Source organism: Xiphophorus maculatus, chromosome 18 (genome assembly GCF_002775205.1).
Source record: "Xiphophorus maculatus strain JP 163 A chromosome 18, X_maculatus-5.0-male, whole genome shotgun sequence".
Taxonomy (NCBI): domain Eukaryota; kingdom Metazoa; phylum Chordata; class Actinopteri; order Cyprinodontiformes; family Poeciliidae; genus Xiphophorus; species Xiphophorus maculatus.
This window is the reverse complement of record NC_036460.1, coordinates 5,381,771-5,400,683: the sequence shown is the minus strand read 5'-3', so window position 1 is coordinate 5,400,683 and position 18,913 is coordinate 5,381,771. Positions and strand designations below refer to the sequence as shown.

At 35.9% G+C, this 18,913-nt stretch overlaps 2 protein-coding genes across 3 annotated transcripts; both read right to left on the bottom strand.

Moving 5' to 3' along the window:
• Positions 1-1,536: 1,536 nt before the first annotated feature.
• LOC102235283 (N-acetyllactosaminide beta-1,3-N-acetylglucosaminyltransferase 2) lies at positions 1,537-5,650 on the bottom strand. The gene is made up of 2 exons (XM_005796901.3): positions 5,564-5,650; positions 1,537-3,072 (listed from the first exon to the last, which is right to left on the bottom strand). Exon 2 carries the CDS (start codon positions 2,965-2,967, stop codon positions 1,768-1,770), a length of 1,200 nt encoding a protein of 399 aa, XP_005796958.2. The 5' UTR covers positions 2,968-3,072; positions 5,564-5,650; the 3' UTR covers positions 1,537-1,767.
• A 75-nt stretch (positions 5,651-5,725) lies between these two features.
• napa (NSF attachment protein alpha) lies at positions 5,726-15,834 on the bottom strand. Of its 2 annotated transcripts, XM_005796843.3 has the most exons (11): positions 15,609-15,833; positions 13,623-13,702; positions 13,419-13,535; positions 12,171-12,217; positions 12,015-12,092; positions 11,874-11,929; positions 11,697-11,781; positions 11,514-11,618; positions 11,355-11,423; positions 8,709-8,759; positions 5,726-7,701 (listed from the first exon to the last, which is right to left on the bottom strand). In XM_005796843.3, the coding sequence occupies exons 1-11, from the start codon at positions 15,704-15,706 to the stop codon at positions 7,600-7,602; spliced, it is 888 nt and encodes a 295-aa protein (XP_005796900.1). In that variant the 5' UTR covers positions 15,707-15,833; the 3' UTR covers positions 5,726-7,599. The 2 variants fall into 2 exon arrangements, with proteins under 2 accessions (XP_005796900.1, XP_014331251.1); XM_014475765.2 differs by having other exon boundaries at positions 13,419-13,702; positions 15,609-15,834.
• Between the last annotated feature and the right edge of the window lie 3,079 nt (positions 15,835-18,913).

Here is an 18,913-nt window from a genome sequence, read left to right as displayed (position 1 = left end):
ATCTGCTCATCTTTGTCTACTTGAATTTATAAAAATGTGCCTTTTTGTTTGTAAGCCCCGGGTGAGGCAGTGTAGTGCTGTTCCTCGTCTATGGTGGCGCTGTTTTACATACTAATGAAGCAGGCAGTTGGCGCATGCCCATTGCGGTCTCTTTATTGACCCTTTGCCCGTGACGTCACTCTCTTCGAAACTGCCCGCTCCGCCATGACGGACGTCAAAACAACATATGCTCTCTTGTTAAATCTGTAAAAAAAAAAAAAACGCACGTGCTAGCCTAATGTCGCATTTATTAAGTTGATTTTGCAGTTAAAAAAATAATAAAAAAATGTCAGGGTGCTGCAGAGTAGGATGAAAACCAAACTTGCAATTTTATTGTGTAACTTTTAACGAGGAAAGATGCGTTGGCGATGGATAGCAGCCGTCAGGCATAATGACCGGCAGCCCTCGGTGTTATCACGGATTTGCAGCGAACACTTTTTACAAGGTAAGACTAACGTTCATATACTTTATAAGTATGATTAGAACATCAAATATCTCTTTATGGAGAAGATAGGAACCATGGAAAATTAAGTCATGTAGCCTAGCATGTATGGAAAAAAACTGTTAGCATCTTGTCTTTTGTAAGTTTTTAATGCTGCTCTGGGGAAACTCCGTTTATGACACAATGATATAAATAACTAAATTCAGGCAAAGGCGGCAATTTGAGCGAGGAGGTACGGGCCGGTTTCTAAGCTAGCTATTTCAAGCTTTTGTAAATACCACTGGCTATGAGCCCCAACCAGGTGTGTTACCTTCACAGACAAATTAGCTCGTCTTGAACGAGTAGAAGCCATGAATAAACTGACAAAAAGAACTTTGAAAAACAATTTCAGTTGCTTTGTTCAATACTCCCGATCCTCACTTCTGACGTCCATCATGGCGCTTTAAATGATTAAGTGACATAGTTGCAAAGGGTCAATATTGCTAATATATTTATTTAATTAACCATGTTGATGTTCAACACAATGTCTAATATATTTAATAAATGTGAATGATAGTCTTTCTGATTGGCTGAAAATTAATGTGCAAGTTGAGGTGAAAGTACCGTGCCTCACTGACGGAGGGCGCTGCTGAGCCCAAAAGGACAAACTGTGCTCTTCTTCAAAGTCAGCAAACTTATGAGGAAGAAAGACAACAATTGATCCAAAATTGAATAGAATTAAAGTTAAAAGATATTTAGTTCATTTAAGTAGAGATAACTTGAAAAGTAAAATTTATCTGATAATATTTTGTTACCTTAAACAGTTGTATAACAAAATTTAATTCTTGAGTGACATTCTGGTCCACACTCCGGACCAGTCAGTGGCAGTAATGCACCAATTTTGTTGTTACCAACCACCAAACAGAAGAAGAAGAAAAATCCAGTCAGAACTTGGAATAAAACCGTTCAAGGTTGCTCTTCTTCTTGACAATCATCCCCATTGAAGCTGTCGGATTTTTAAAAATAAAAGAAGACAAAATTTTAAAAAGTCATATTAAATGTTTTATTTTTCTTGCCATAATGTTGTTGAATTTTAATTGATCAAAGATTAATTGAAATCTTACATTAGTTAAGGTCAAAACTGAAATACAAGCATTACAATATTAGATGTTGGATTTGTACATCCAACTCTGGTGGAGTGCCAGTCATGAACCTCACCCAGCTAAAACTGTAACCGGAAAACATTCCCCCAAAGCCATCTGTTGTAAGATGGTAAAAAAGGAAACTAGTGCAGGTGATCCATCAGTTCAACAAGACACCAGGGGGTTGTGGATGTTCTTCCACATTACTTCAATCTCCCTTGGGGATCGTTGGTGTATGAGGAGATTCTGCTTCTGGACACAAACATTTCCGCGGTCTTGTTTCCTGATGTCAAAGGTCTGAAATCCTTCATGCCGCTTGGGGGTGATTCCAAGTGCCTTCATGCACAAACCCATGTAAACATCGTCTATGGGGAACAGAGGAAACAGCTTCGAAACAAAAGAAAGAGACTGTATCAACTCTCCGGAGATGACAAACCCTCCTCCACCTGTGTACGCAGGGTAGGGCCCGCTGTAGAAGGTCGGAGGAATGTAGTATTTGCTTCTTGGGTCCCTGATTGGACTTGCTGATTCCAAGACGTGTCCAACATACAGCTGAGATGCCTGAGAGGCGTCTAAAGACTCCAGGTATCGGATCAGTCCGTCAGTGTTGACAAAAACATCATCGTCCCCACTGAAGACGAAGGACACCAGTGGACAGTGTTTCACTGTCCACTGGAGAAACATGTCCATTTTGAGGGTCAGGTTCAGGAGGGACTCGTGGAAGTCCCACTGCAGGATGTCTCCAAAGTGTTTGGCTTCGAACGACAGCAGTGCGCCAAGGTTTGGGTCATCGGGCTGGTAGTTGCCAAGGAAGAACACCGAGCGCACCCTCCGCCCGTTCTGGTACACCCCATCTCGACCCCAAGTGTCCCGCACCGCCTGTCTCCTCTCGAAGTTTGCGGGGGATGACTTGATAGCAAAAAGCAGGAAGGTGTGGTTGTTGCACTTCCTGAGCTGGTTGATAAGGATCGGAGGAGATCTGCAGTTTATGCCCTTCAGGTAAGTCTGGAATAGTGGAGGGTAGGAATCAAAGTCATGAACGTTTATTCTCAGAACCTCCTGGTTCTCCTCCTTGCAGGCCGACCAGGGGTACGCTCTCCTGGAAGGGTTGTCATTATCCTCAATGTTCGTCACTGCCGAGTAAAACAGGCGGTTCCAGTACGTAACGTCTTGAGGGATGATCTTCCTCAAGTCTTCAGAAATCACTGGGGTGTGAGGGTTCACAGGGGATGATGTGAAGTTCACCTGCTTTGAGAAGTTTGCTACTCTGGTGGTATTGATCTTCTCTAGACTTATGGTCAAGTAGAAGAGGATCAGAAGTGAAACAGAGAGGACCATGGCAAAGAGTCTTTGATTAAACCTCATAAGGTCAGAACGGGGCACCCAAAGCGGTGTGAGGAGTTTTTCTAGAGATGGATCATCTTTCAGCGGAGATGACGGATCTCATCAGAGGTTACGCTCCAAATGTTCCTGCAGAACAGAAAAATAATGCCTCAAACCAGCCAAAATCCTTAGAGATTCTTAAAAAGTTTTAGCTACACATCACCACTTATTCCCAATGAACGCCTATTGACCAACTGCTATTTTCATATCAACTATTTGATCAAAAACTTGATTTTCATCTGTAAAGCGTAGGCCAATTTTTTTCAAGGGGATGATTATACAAAAAATGACTGAGATCAATTGTAAATACAAGAATTTGTTGCACAAACCTGACATTTATTTAGGATTTTCTCTAATCCACACTGAATTTAAATGTGTATATAACCCTTCTATGGTTTAGTTGGTTGACATTTTCAGGTTCACTGAATATGCATGCAAGAAAAATGAGACTATTGTGAGAAACTTCCAGTACTTTTTGTCCTTCATTTCATTACATAGTGTGAATTATTGATAACATACAACAATGAGAACCGTCTAAAAATAAATATTACATAAGATCAATAAAAAATAATATTTTAACTGAAATGTCTTTGAATGACACCAAACTGAACAATTATCTTCTTCAGCAGTGACTTTTTGTCCCTTCCCCTCTTTATAAATGGTGCATTTTTATTGACCAAATAATTGTACAATTTGACATTTCGAAAACAAATTTGCTTGATGGAAGCAGAAATTTCAAAACCATGAAGAAGAAGATGACAGGAAGTGATTGGAGGATGATGACGCAGCATTTTTTTAAAAATTAATTATAGCATAAACAAACTTGTTCAAGTTTTATTTTAACTGTTTCTTATTTAATGGAAACGCCAAGATAGAATTTATTTATTTTTTTAACATTAGCAGAAGATTGACAAAGCTTTGCGGACATTTGTAGTCAAAATGACAAATCAAGACTTGAAACATTTCTCTGTGGATCCATCAGTTTTATTTTCTAAAGTAATTGACAAATATATTGAACTTTTTCATAAATTTTTTTAGGACACTTGTGGACTCAGACACAAAACTAGCACTAAAAAATAAATCTTCATTTTGATGATCTCTTTGTTGTAACGATGCTTTTTCAGAATGCCAGTTATTGGAAACACTATTTTGTGCCACAATTTTATGGAAAATTCTACTTTTCTTTTCTCTTTTTACCAAAAACTGAATGACAAAAAAATCTTCAGTCTGGTTTTTTGGTCTCAACTAGCCTTTTTTTGAAGGATGATTTTATTTACAAAGACTTAATAATTTAATTTATTTGTTGTTTTGTTTATTTATTTGGGATATTTAAAATGTATTCCAGTTCCAGCGTCAAATGTCCATTAGAATTTAAAATTTATTTACTCTGATAATCTGTTGTTTACTTTGATAATCTGTTCTTGCATTGTTACACCATTGCCATTATATTACTGGAAAATGGTGTCAAAACAACAATATTATAATTTATTGCAATAACTTCTGAGATAATTAATTGTCCAGCAAAATTTGGCCTGGTCAGTTTAACCTGAATCACTTAAACATATTTTGTTTCACTTTTGGCAAAAATGACTTAGGACTTTGTTTTTCTTACAGAGATGGTATGCAATTAACCTAAAAAAGTACTAGATGTTTTATTCAGTTGAAATAAACCAAAGATCTCAAGAAACTCAAGAATAATTTACCTCTCAGTAACAGTAACTAAAAGGTTAAAAATATAGATTTTTCTGAGTTTTAACCGTAAACATATTTTTTTCAGTTTAATTAATGAGTTGAATCTGCTCTAGCTGCTGGTTGTTTATGGTGATGAACGAGCTCTGTGGGGGACGCACAACCTGCTCACAGGTGTTCAATTAGAGCAGGGGTGGGCACTCCTGGTCCTCGAGGGCCGGTGTCCTGCAACTCTTAGATGTCTCCCTGGTCCAACACACCTGAATCCAACAGCTGAATCTCCTCCTAAGTGCAGTCAAGTTCTCCAGAGTCCTGTTAACGACCTCATTATTTGACTCAGGTGTGTTGAAGTAGAGATGCATCTAAAAGTTGCAGGACACCGGCCCTCGAGGACCAGGAGTGCCCACCCCTGAATTAGAGGATACACCTGCTGAAAACTAAGGAACAGCAGGAAGAAATCCCAAAACACCTGCCTGCTCAGAAACACAGAGCTGGCTTATTATGAAAATGTAAAAACACAAAAAATAGTTTTAATCTGGTTTCTGGTGCAAATACTTTTATTAAACTTGGAATAAGACAAAACTAATTTACATGTAGCTTTTCAGCAAGATATAGGAGCATGTTTTGAGTCAATAACTTTTTAATACTGATAAAAAAGTGATACACAAAATATATATTTTCACCTATATTTTGCTGGAAAGTTACTTTTAGGTTAGTATAGTCTTATTTCAAGTGTACCAATATATTCGCACCACAATCCAAACAAAAACTACTTTGGTAAGATTTTGTGTTTTTGCAGTTCGTTTATTCTAGAAAGATATTTTGTCTGTAAAATCTGACGCAGAACTTTTACATTTCAGCACGAAAAGCAGGAAGTAAAGCTACTCACAGGGAAAATGAAGAAAACAGTAGCAGATTTAAATATTCTCCACTCTTCCTGGGTAGGAGATGTTTTTCCAGTTCGTCCACATCGCAGAGTGGTTGATGGTAAAATGAAGCCAGATGAGGCAGCGCAGCACAAACACGGGGAGTAAACCACGCCCAGAGAGGCTGCAGGTCCACTCAGGTTTATTCAACAAGACATCACAAACAACGCTCAAGACCAAACGTTTCACAGGATCATTGGGAGGAGATGTGAGCACAGTGTCCCGATCCATAAAGCTTTTTCTTTTTTTTAAATGTATTGCATCTCCATCAGGCTGTCAAACACAATTTAATCAGCCTGCTTACAAAAATACAAACCATTCTGCTAAACCAATAAACCCCCCTTTCATTCCAAGCCATGCAAATGATCACAAAGGTCAAGATCTTTTCAGGAATAAAATGACTTTAAATGGGAGCAAATACGCAAAGTCACCGCTAATAAGGGCTGGGCGATAACGTTTCAAAATAAAGTCTGATTTTAATTGCTATCTTTTGTAAAGAAATTACAAATGACAGAAAATATTTTGCTTTTATTTCAGTCATCCCTTCTTTAAGTTGTACGACAGAAAATTAGGGGAAAACTGCAAGAATTTTAAGTTATTTATGAGAATATGTTTACTTAAGTTTTGTTTTTTCATACTCAATCTGATGTTAATTTTTTCCCCTTAAAAACAGAAATTACAAATGACAGAAAATATTTTAAAAAGTGGCTTTTATTTCAATTGTGCAACAAACTATTGTAACCTGGCCTCAAGAATTTTTATTTAATTCCAAATATGTAGTCGTTTAGATATTTAATTATGAAAGTATAAACATAATTGGGAGATTTTATCCAACTTTAATAGTTTCTTTAATCGATTTTGTTAAAAAAAATTTTTTTACAAATGACAGAAAATATTTTCAAAAGGTGACTTTAATTAATTCATCCTTTCTTTAAGTTCAATATTAGGGGGGAAGCTGCAAGATTTTAAAATTAATTACAAGAAGAATGTCATGTGGATATTTAATTATGAGGATAGTCAGATTTTTTTCATACCAGATTCAATTTTAATAATTTTTAAAATCTCTTTTTTTCAAAAAAAAAAAAAAAAAAAAGACTGAAAATATCTTTTACTCCAGTCAGCGCGAGATTAGGGCCAGACTGAGACGTTTTGTTTAATTACAATAACGTAGTCATAATATTAGCCGAATAAAAATGAAATTTAGTCAGAAAAATTTCTTAAAATTACACAAGAAAAACACTTGGATAGATTGTTTTTTGTTTTTAGCTTTGGAGTTCGTAAAAATTGCTTCTTCGTTTTACTAATATTACGGCTTTATCCTCAACCTGACCGTTAAATGTTGACCTGAATTCAATGTCCAAATAAATAGGAGCTGTAAAACAAGACGGTGGTTCTTGGTGCAACGCTCTAAACTACAAAATGAGAATTGGTGGGAAAAGAAACGGATTGTGCAAAAAAAAAAAAAAAAAAGTTCAAAAACAAGAAAAAGTGTGATTAATGTCTAAAATTATCGCCCAGCCCTTTGGAAGCGTCCTGCTGTGCACATCCTGAGAGCAGCTTAAGGCAGAGGAGGGTTACAACTCAGACTCGCTTTTTAATTAGAAATGCCCTGATCTAAGAAAAATAAAACTCCAAATGTTACCGCTGCAGGCAGAACTCGCGTTTCAGTTCGTTTAGTTTATTCTGGACATTTCAATCACACCGTTATCCGCGATCTCTCACTCATCACACGACAGCGGAAATAAAGTTTTAATCTTCATCACTCAAGTCTGCTGGTATTATTGCATCCCAATCATGAATGTTGTGGCCAAAATGCCGAACGTAAAACTAATACCGGGTGCCGAGCGCAGCCAGCGAGATAGTGTTCACACGCATGATATAAAGACTTGTTCTGAGTGGAATAAAAGGCAACAAAGACATAATGCAGACGGCAGAAAATAGAGAGTACATAAAACGATGAATGCAGCGGGAATCGAAGGATGTGAGGCGGCTGGTGAGGTCAGCGGAGGTCGTTCTCGTCGTCCTGTATGGTCTTCTTGATGCGTAGCAGCATGGTAGTGAGCCACTGGTCCAGACGGGAAATGGTGTCATATTCCTTCACCTGGAAATAATCCCAACATGTAATTAAACAAAAAACACATGTAATGTGTAATGTGTCATGATAAGAACGAGGGAGAATCATCGCTGAAGGTTTTTGTTTGGAGAAAACTGTAAATCTGACAAATATAATGAAGTAAAATCGCAAATACTTCCGCTTTTTTTCTGTTTAATCAAACAAAACCTGGCTAAAAAATAAAATTAGGTATGAGCTTTCTATTGAACAGTTAATGCAAGGGATTATTGATTAATGAGTGAATCTAAGGTTGATTTATCACTAAGGAGCCATTTTATTAAAAAACAGCGTTTCTCATAATACGCTGAATTAAAAAAAAAGTTCACATTTTAACAAAATAATGTTAAAAAGTGTTAAAAAATTTATTTAAAATTATTTTCTTCAAATAAAATTTATAACAATATTTAAAAAAAAGTTATTTTAAAAATTATTTTTCAACTGTCAGCTTTTAAATAATGACAGATTAATTAAAATTCAAAACTACTTTATTGATCCCAAAAGGGAAATTAAATGTGTTTGTAACTCATATTAATTCAAATACGTTATTGTAGATCATTATGGCTCACGTTATTAAACTTAGAAAATATAACAAAACAGGAACTTGTTCGATTGCTGAATAGAAAAAAAAAATTAAATGAGTAAAAACATGCAACAGAGAGAGTATGTATATTTCAAGACTTTTTAATGCTAGCTTAAATTAAATTTAAGATCACAAACTATAAATATAAAGGTTGGCAACAGAAGTGAACCAGTGGCAAAAACGAAGGTTTAAGTTTGCTAACTAGCCAGTAGCAGCTAGTTAGTGGTAGCCTCGACCGCCTGAAGTTACAGAATGCAATGAAGATAACTAAAACTTTTGCCTGACAGAAAAGTAACGCAAGAAAAAAAGAATCCCTACAAGTTTGAATAGTTCCTCAACAACGCAATATAAGACCTGTGATTAGCATATTTACATTTAGTCAATTTAAGCAACAAGCCTCAGTTTGCCCACTCACCGCGTCAGTGTAGCCGTCCACGTTCTGTTCTTCATATGCATCTAGAAGTTTCTGTTGGGACAAAAACCCACTAGAATAAAAACACATTAAATAGCAAACAATAGCACCGTACAAAAGTGCGTTTCATTATTCAACCATGTATAAACTTGTACCAGCTGATAATCTAACCATCCAAATGTAAGTAAAACAGTTTTTAACAGTTATAACGAGTAAAGTTACTGATTTTTAGATGTAAAAGTTGTTTAAAAAGGCATCAAATGTGTAACTTCAACTAAATTTAAGCATAGACCTCCAACATTTAATTAAATCTGTAAGCTTTTGATTGATAATATTTCAGTCAGATTAAACATCCTGGATAACAACATCAAAATTAAAACAAAAAAACAGGAGCAGCACTACAAAAACATAAAATCTTACAAAGTATTTTGGTTTAGTTCCAAGTGCAAATATCTTATTACACTTGGAAAAATCTAAACTATACTATCAACAATTTATAGGAGTTTAATTTAAGTCAATGGTTCTTTAATATTCATGAAAAGGTTCTAGTTCCTCTGGCAGATTATTTCACTTATAACATGGAAAAAATTATTGTAATTAAATGTTCATTATTTTTTATTAATATTAAGGAATTATTGCCTTAATATTCTCAAGCTCCTATTTCTTGTTGAAAAGTTACTTGTAAGTTAGTTTTGTCTTATTCCAAGTCCACTAAGACATTTACACACAAAACTATACAAAACAGTTGGTAATATTTTGTGTTTTTGCAGTAAAATAAAAAAAACTAAAATAATGAGGATCATATTTGCTTATTTTCATAGACATTTATTTTTAATAAAATTCTAGATTTCAAACAAAAGCCATTATTAGATTTATTTCTCTGCGTGCTTTGCGTTTACTGTCCACTTGATGGCGCTGTGGACCACAACGTCTCATCTCAGTATCTAAATCTTTTTTTCTGGAGGAAATCCTGATAAACACAAAAAAGACAACAACTCCAAGCACATCAGCTCATAATTTCTGATAATCAGGTCAGTAATCAGACTGACGGATTCACCTGTGGATCATTAAAACGTGTATATCAGATAAAAATCCTGCCGGGATTTCGATGCACCAGAAGCTCATTCTAAACCAAAACTGTTACAAAACACAAACTGAGAATAACCGACTAAAATGCCTTTCAGATCACAGGCAGTGTTGTTATATTATGGTAGAGTTTTGTCTACAACCAGCTGTTCTTTAGGTAAAACATGCTTTAAAACAGGCTTTTTTAAATATAAGTGAAATAAAATGGGGTAGTTAAAGTTTTTCTCCAATATTATACATCAAACTTCCACAACAACATTAAACTAACTATCCAGTAATCTACATGCCTTTCTTTATTTTGAATAAACATGATATCGGTATCGTCTTTTCAGGAAACTGTATTTCTAATTTTAAGGCAGTTTGATTCTTTCCTCCTAACTGAAAATAAAAAAATAATTTATACAAAAATAAAAAGTCTTATCAACTGAAATTATATTTACTTTTTCACAAGCAGATTTAGCAACTATATTTGAATATTACTAAGTCTATGTGTCTTTGGACTGTAAAATTTGATAACTAAATGTGAAAAAAGGTCACTTTATGACTATATTTGGCCCGGTTCTAACCTAAATATTGATTATGGATCAGTGCGTTTTATTAGAATGTATTCACTCCTGGTAGACTCGGTTTGATTGGGGATAAAAGTTGCAACATTTGCTACATTTTCAGCTGCTGTGGTTTTCTTTCACACTGTATTGTGTCAAACAAACCAACCTAATTGAAAACCTGTTCCCCTCTTTGCCTGTGGGGGCGCTGCTCCAACAACTCCTGAAAGAAATGACACAAAAACCTCTGAAGAAGACACTGAGCGCAACTTTCTTCTTCACAAGATGTAAACAAAAATGGAGTGGCATCAGATTTTAGCAGTTGCAGGATTTTTCTTTTCTCTGTTAAATGAGCCATTTTTCCTGTTAGCACTAGCCAAGCGCATTTGGTTCGGTTGTATTTACCCAGAATGCACTGCATTGTAGTCCACTTCCTGCTTTTGGAGCAGTCTTCTCCTACAAACCCAGTTCTTGGTTTGATTAAAGTGAACTCTGGTGCGATTTGAATGCTTATGTGAACGCCAAGCGGACCGGAGATTGCTCCAAAAGCAGGAAGTCGACTACAGCTCAGGGCATTCTGGGTAAGTACAACCAAAACAAACAAGCTAATCTAGCGCTAGCAGGAAAAATGACCTGTGGTCTTTTACGAAAGACAACAATGAAATCCAACAACCGCTAAAATCTGACGCTTCTTCACTTTTGTTTACATTTTGTGATGAAGAAAGTTGCGCTCAGTGTCTTCTTCAGATGTTTTTGTGTTGTTTCCTTCAGTGGTTCTTGGTGCAGCGCCACCCCAGGCAAGGAGGGGAACTGTTTTTTAAAGAGTTTGGTTTTGATTCAGTCAGTGTGAAACTGAACCACAGCAGCTGAAAATCTAGCAAATGTTGCAATTTTGTTCTCCAATCGAACTCGGTCTACCAGACTGTCAGGTGTGGAAACACCCTTAGGTTTAACGCAGAAATGCTTCCTGGGAAACCTTTCTCCATGTTGACATTTAGTCATTTTTCAGTCAGCCTACCTTCAACAGCTTGCACTCTCTGGAGTCTGAAAACGCTGGAAACATTTCTTCATACTTCTGCACGGCAAGCTGAGTGGACAGCAAAGAAAACGGCCTTAACACAGAAACTAACACTTCGCTAGCTTCACAGCTAGGAAATGTTATGTAAATTACGCTCACCTTTGCGTTTAGCATATCTACACAGAAGTGACACAGCGCCGCCTTGAAGAAGTGATCCTTGGCGCTGTATTTCAGGAGCGTACTGTCCATCGCGTGAGTTCCAACCTGAAATCAAGAGCTTACGCTTATTTTACAGATTCTTTGCTCAGCAAGACGTCAGACGCTAAATGTCTAACATCTCACCTGTTCATAGATCTCTATCGCTTTCTGGTACTGCTCCAGCTGGGCTGCATAGGTCGCAACTTTAAGAAGGCACTTGTTTGCAGAACTGAAAAAAGAAAATCCATTTAACAAACCTACATATTTAACTATTTGAAGTAAAGCGCAGAAAAGTGTTCAGATATTATCTAAAATATTCACCTGGTGGATTCTTCACCTTTATAATAATCTGCTGCTTGTTCAAAATGAGCAATGGCCTGTATGTAAAAATGTAAATAAAGGTTATTTTTTTAAAAAGTAAACGAAATTAAATTAAAATGAATGGTTTAATTTTTCTTTAACCTTGTCGATGTCCACCAACTCTGTCTCGTAAATCTCTGCGATGGATATGTGATGCTTCGCTGCGATGGTGAAACGACCCTGAAAACGGACGAGAACAACGATTTTTACAAAAGTCAGCTTTAACCCAAACTTAATAAAAGGAAAACACAAACTCACCATATCTGTGTAAATCTCGATGGCTCGGTTTAAGCAGTTGATAGCCTCTGTAGAGAGAGGAAATATTTAGTCGAGAGCAGAAACACAAACATCTCCAGACATTAATACGTATGTCATGAAAACTAATTCTGCTGCACGATAAATTATCCCAAAAGTTACTGCGATAAACGATAATGTTGTCACTTTGAGATCATTTTCAAGGAATATAATGGTAACAGTGGCATAATAATGCAAGTACAACGTGTCACAGATCAATTAACTGTTAATAAACAATTTAAATCTGGAACTGGAAGATATTTTACATAAATTAACAAAATAGATGCTGACGTCTTTGTGAATAAAACAGTCCTTGACAAATGGGCTGGATGCACAACAGTGTAGAAAGAACAATAGGTGGACATTTTGAGATTGAGCTGAGACATTTTCTTGTTCTTTTCCAGAGAATTTCTAAGTTTGAAAAGTAAAATATTTACTACAAAAATATCATAAATTTTGAGACAAATCTCAGCAATTTTTGAGGGAAAAAAAACCCATGAAAATCTTTTTCAACTCAGAAATTTCCAAGCTGTCTAGAAAATGTAGAAATTTTTCTAACAAATTTGTAACTTTTTAAACTCTGAAATTTTAGTTTTTTTCTATAAAATTTCCAAGATTAATCTAAAAATTGCCAAGTTTTTCTAGAAATTTGGGGGATTTTTTTAATGGAAATGTACTCCTCATTTTAAATTTTTTCTATCTACAATTGCTCTAATACGCCGTACCATAGATAAGACTAAAGCAGCAAACTCAATGTTTTTGTCATCCAGTCTTTCTTTAGAAAAAGAAATATGAGAAACAAAAATATCAATCATACAAATGGAAGATATTGGTTAATTTATTTATTGCTTATATTTTCAGCAGATGTATTTAGTCTTACACCAGATTTAAGGCTTTGTATCTAAAGTAAGATGAAATATATATTTAAAAAAACCTATTATTTTTATTCCTAAATAAAAATAATGATAAATAAAGCTGAAGGCCTTAAAAACCAGATGGTCAGACCCCCCACAAAGCCTCTACTGAGGGTGAGCCTGGAAAAAGCAACCAAACTCAGTCGCCTTAAATCCATGAACATCAGAAAGCTTTGAACAAATCAGCTAATTAAGCTGAAGAAATGCTGCTCTGTATGACAAATAATACAACACAATATTTTGAGCCATTTTCACAGAGAATGCAGCAGAACCGAAGACATACAGGAGCCAGACTGACCTTGTGGATCTGCCTTTTTGAAGGCGTTTCCAGCGTCTATCAGGTTGGTGGCTGCATCGTGTTTGCTCTGCATCTGCAGGTGAAGATGAGCAGCTTTGGAAAACGCATTTCCTGCAGCTGAGAGCAGATGGTTTGGTGTTATAACAGTGATCATAAATACAGCCGTGAATGAGGAGGAGAAGGAGAAGAGGTCGGCCTTCTTACCACACCAGTTCTTCGCCATCTTGTACATGTTGGCTGCTCTCACATACATGTCACAGGCCTCTTCCAACTTAGAGGAACCGCTGGAAAACACACACACTTTTCTAAAACATAATGATCTAGACCAGCTTTCCTCAAACTGGTGGTCCGTGGGCCCCCTCTACTGGTCGACTGCATGTAATCAACCGTTTATTTGCTGCGACGCTACACTTAGCTTAGCAAAGAATTGTGTTTAAAAATAATAATGGATAAATTGCTTACGATCTAAAGCTGAAGATACCGGTGGAAAGTTTCTCAGGTTGAGTTGCAGAACTTTTGTTTTTGAACATTATTACATAGCATGCAGATTTATATTTTAGTCCATCTGATGACGTTATTTTTTAACATTAAAGGATTGATATTTTGATACGTTACTCAGTACTTGAGTAGACTTTTTTACCAAATACTTTTTTACTCTTACTTGAGTTATTTCTTGGACCGCTACTTTTTTGTTTACTTGAGTAAAAATAAGTTGAAGTAGTGCTACTCTTATTTGTGTGAAAACTTGAGTTACTCTGCCATCTCTGGTTCTGTTTACATTCCCCCATCAGCTGATGCAGCGGTGGCCTGTGACGTCATCAGCTTTGCCACAGCCAAACTCCAGACTCAACACCCAGACGTTGTTATTGTGTTTTGTCTCTTGTCTTGTCTTGTCTCTATGCTGTAACTGCGAAGAAATTTCCCTGCTGGGATGAATAAAGTACTTCTATTCTATTCTATAATAACTACTTTTGCTTTGTCCAAGAAATTATTGCAATAAACAATAATTTTGTTGTTTTGAAACCATTTTTAAGTAATATAGTAATAATAGCATATTAATACAACTCTCTTAAAGACCAATAAAAGTTAATTTTGTACAGAACTCTTAACACTCGAACTGGAGGATATTTGAAATAATACAAAATAAAACAACAACAACCAAAACCATAAAGAAAATATATTGTAGTGTTCCTGTAAATAATAATTGTGCTTCAAAAATGTTAACCATCTTATTGTGACGGACTAATTAGCACCAGTAATGTGTAAACAACCTGTCTTATATCAAGTCTTAGTTCAACAGAAGGGCAGGATGATGACTTGGTTATTTTTTGCAGCACAGGAAGGAGCTCCAGCTTTCTAATCCTGGCTCGGTCTTCCTGTGTGGCATTTGTAAATTTTTCCTGTGAATCTGTTTGTTTTTTTCCAGGTAGTCCTGCTTCCAAAAACACGCCTGTCAGGGGAATCAGTGAGCTTGTGAGCATGGTTGTCCGTCCTGTTTTAGCCCTTTGATGATACTTAAAGAACACCGTCAGGTTTTTATTTTTAGTGTATTTTCTTTTCAGTTTCTTCAGTTTTTATGGACACAATGCAAACAATCTCAATACATCACATCAGAACATAATTCTTATCACCTTGTTGCTTAAAAGATTGTGACTTTCTCCAGTTAATTTGTGAATTTACTGAATATTTTAGGGGCCTCTGGGAGTTTGTTGTAATTTCTAAATACGTTAAGTGCAATATATGTTTTCTAGTTTGATACTATAAACAAACGTGACTGACATGTGACTTGCACAGATCGACTCCTCCAATAGGAGGCGCTAGAGCAGCGACATTACAGAAAGTGTCCACACATATCGAACTTTATACTTAAATGTGTCATTTAGGTCACAAATAAACAAATAATAGCTTGTTACCGAATCGATTTGTGTTAACAATGGAATTGTCACGACGTATATCGCTATTTTAGCCGTGAAAAACAACATATTACGCATTGATGTGTCCAGACGTGTCCAGTCGGGGTCTATAGAAACATTTTAACACTCGTTGATAACATGGAACGTTAAACACCACCGTATATCACCGACAGCTGTACTGGTACTGTATATTTTGCCATCAGATTTGCTGCTAACAGCTCAGCTAGCCACCTTCCGCATAGTTGGCCCTCACACTGGCTAACAGTCACACACTCACCCAAACATCGAGCCGAAAAACGACTGGGAAGACTTTAACTTCTTCTCCGCCTCCGCCATTAAAGCCGCGGCTTCTTTTTCTTTCCCGCTGTTGTCCATTTTTGCTAGCTTTTCTCCCAACGGTCAGGAGGCGCGAGTAACTGCGAAAGTCAACAAACTTAGCTAACGAGTGCTAGCAGCACTGTCACATCACCAACCACAGGCGGCCCTCTGTCACGTGACAGGGAAGAAAGGAACCCCCTCTGCTGGTGCGTTCAGGTACTCTTCGTAAAACGCAGAGACAACTTTTATTTTCCCGTAAGGCAAACATTTAAGAGCCGTCGCTCCCTCAAATTTTTTACTCGTCCATAAAAGAAAAAAAGACTTTTATTTTATATGTCCATTCAGATTTATACCCAAAAAGGAAAGCTATGTACGCTTTAGTGCTGGGTTCAATGAATCTCGGATATCGGAGCTAAGAGTTGAGTTTTATTTTTTTTAATTAATCAGTGCAGAGTCAGTAGTGCGTTTGTAATAAAGTGTGGCAAGAAACAAAATGTTTCTTAAAATGCCAAGCAACAAGTCAGAAGTTTTTTATAAAACATAAACAATATTTGCATGAGTAAAAATCACAGTACAACCCAAATATTTAGTTGCTCTAGCTTTTTAAGGTCAATTCAATTCTAAAATACTTTATTAACTCCAAAGAGAAATTCAATGCTGTTAGTCATCCAAAGTGCATTCAAAGTGGAAATCCAGTAGCAGTCAGTTCTGCACCTAATCAGAAGAGGCCTCTGACTGAAGACTGTTGCTGTATAGTTTTCTCATGACTGTCATAGCTGCTCATTTTCTGGGCCGCAGTGATGATATTCCACAGGAACATGTCCTGGATGACAACATCCATTTGGCGAGCCCTGCTAATCCACTTCATTTGTTTTTGCCACTCCTCTTTAAATCTCTGTCTGGTCATATGGTTAAAAAGTAGTCCAATGATCCTTGTCCATCACAATAAATCGAAGAGATGGTTTGAACTTACTTCAAGCCTCGTGTTCAACTCTTCTGGGATTTGTGGTCATAGTTCAGGTATTTTGAGCTTTTGAGATGCTAATTAGCTGCACAGAGTTGTTAAAACAATACTTTGTTGCCATGGTATTGCATTATAACAACTGTCCAAAAGTTTAAAAAAAGTAAAGAACCAATCAGAAGTAACGTCACAAACCTGTTCCAATATTTAATTTTCCTTTTGGAAAAATAGTTATGTTTAATTGAGTTAAAAAGTGCCACAATAAATAACTCTAGAATTACAAGAATTTTCCAGATTTGATTAAGTAATAAAAGATTTTTTCCCCCTCTAGGCAACTGCACAAAAATGGCATTTACAGCAAATAAATAATGACAAATGCTTTTTCTTAATATTTTTGTCATTATTTAGCAATGCTTGCATAAATTGTTTTAATTGTGAGAAAATTATTCATTCATACACCTTTTTATCAAACATTTTGCCATAAGAATAATTTTAAAAAGATGAGATATATCCTTAGAAAACATGATCACATATCACTTTGTCACAAATTAATATAACTTTATGTCTCTTCATCATCAAAACTGCAAAGGGACCATTGTTGTGTGGTGCTCAGAATATTTTAACTGCCATTTTTATTATTGTTCTTGTTGTCTGAACACATTTGAATTCTATTAAGTTAAAAAAAATGCTTTATTGATCCCAAAAGGAAATTAAATGTTGTAACTCAAACTATGCAGGTTCTTTCAGAGAATTGCTGTGGTCAGGAAGCATCTCCAGTAGTAGACTTTGTTACAGCGGTTTTGAAGCAACCTCTGACTGAAGATACTCTGTTGTTGTTTAACAGTTTCATAAATAGGATGCCAGAGTTGTCCATAGTTTTCTTTATTTTATGAAGAATCATTATTTGCACAATAAACTAGATGCTTCAGAGCAACCCACAAAAAAAAAAACAACAGAGAAATTATTAACTCCTGCTTTGGATGTTCTGAGTATGGCGTCCCTGAATTGTTATGGTAATTAAAAAAAACTTGCACTGACAAGTTAATCTTTTCACAATAAAGCTGCTATGTCTTGATCTTGTTGGTTATTTTAAAAATCAAAACCACAGGCAGCAGGAAAAAGCTCAGGAATGTTCTCAAATAAATAAATTTAAAAGTTATAAAAACTAATAAAAAAAAGAAGGAGGGTAAGTCTATTTACAAAGTTTAGAAATATGTAGGCACATGTGTGTGATTCATCTCTTCAGTTTAGTACATCTGTTCACATGAAATTCGTTATATGTTCTACTACTTTTGTGTCTTCATTGGTAAACCTAAACATTTCGTTTTCTACCTACCTTCCTCAGTTTTCTGATGCTTATTGTTATTTAAACTGACAGCTCTCCATGGGAACATGTTAGTTTATAAGCTATGTGCAAGAACCGAGAAAGAATTTACCTAAAGTTAGTCAATCTGCAGAGTTTGATTGAATTCAGGTGGAATATCATAGGAAGGGTGTGATTTACATTTCATTGTTGCTAATTTAAAATTAGCCTTTTGGCTGTTAATGATGTAATATCCTAATAAAAACACTTTGCTCACCATTCAAGTGGAAAATTATTCCCACTCTTCTTTGTCATCACTTCTGCAAGGGTTACCTCTGGCAGTAAAGGAATAGTCCTTCTCTTTTTGCACTGCAAAATCAACATGAATAGTCAGGTTTGTCCAGGTATTTGTGTTAAAACTTCATTTTATAGGTAGCCAATAATTTTTCTTTCCTTATATGATCCAAAAACAAACACTTTCAGAATTGCTCTAAGAATTCTGACTTTATTCCCAGAATTCAGACTTTTCTCAGAATGTTTCTTTCCTTTTTTTCAGACTGTTTATATAGGAGAGGATTAAATTCATCCTTTTTTGCTGAAAATGTCAACATTCTCAGGTTAAAATAAGAAATCTGAGATTAAAGTCAGAGTTCTGACTTTTGCCTGAGACTTTTTCTCACAAATCCCACTTTTTCCTCTGAATTTAGATAAAAGTCTCAGATTAAAGTCCGAATTAGGACAGGGTTTTTTTTCCCCCGAAAGAAAGATCGCTATTCTTTTCTTTTCAGTGACCCAAATTATCCTTCTCCTAATGTTTACAACTAACTGGTAGGATGAGGAAGGTTTTTTTGTTTTTTTTTTTAGCTAATTTACCAAAAACATTGTTTAATTTTGTGTGAGAGGTTGATCGTTGTGTTAGAAAAACTGTATGAATCCCGGGCAAAACCTCCGTATGAACAACGCAGATTTCGATCAGGCAAAGCGGAAGTCTCCAGTTTCC

Excerpts from the sequence above, each read along its gene's own strand:
- napa (XM_014475765.2), bottom strand. The coding sequence starts at position 15,706 with ATGGACAACAGCGGGAAAGAAAAAGAAGCCGCGGCTTTAATGGCGGAG. Across the intron at positions 11,424-11,513 it reads TAGATATGCTAAACGCAAAG|CTTGCCGTGCAGAAGTATGA; the intron begins GTGAGCGTAATT and ends CTGTCCACTCAG. Across the intron at positions 8,760-11,354 it reads GAGAGTGCAAGCTGTTGAAG|AAACTTCTAGATGCATATGA; the intron begins GTAGGCTGACTG and ends TTGTCCCAACAG.
- LOC102235283 (XM_005796901.3), bottom strand. The coding sequence starts at position 2,967 with ATGAGGTTTAATCAAAGACTCTTTGCCATGGTCCTCTCTGTTTCACTT.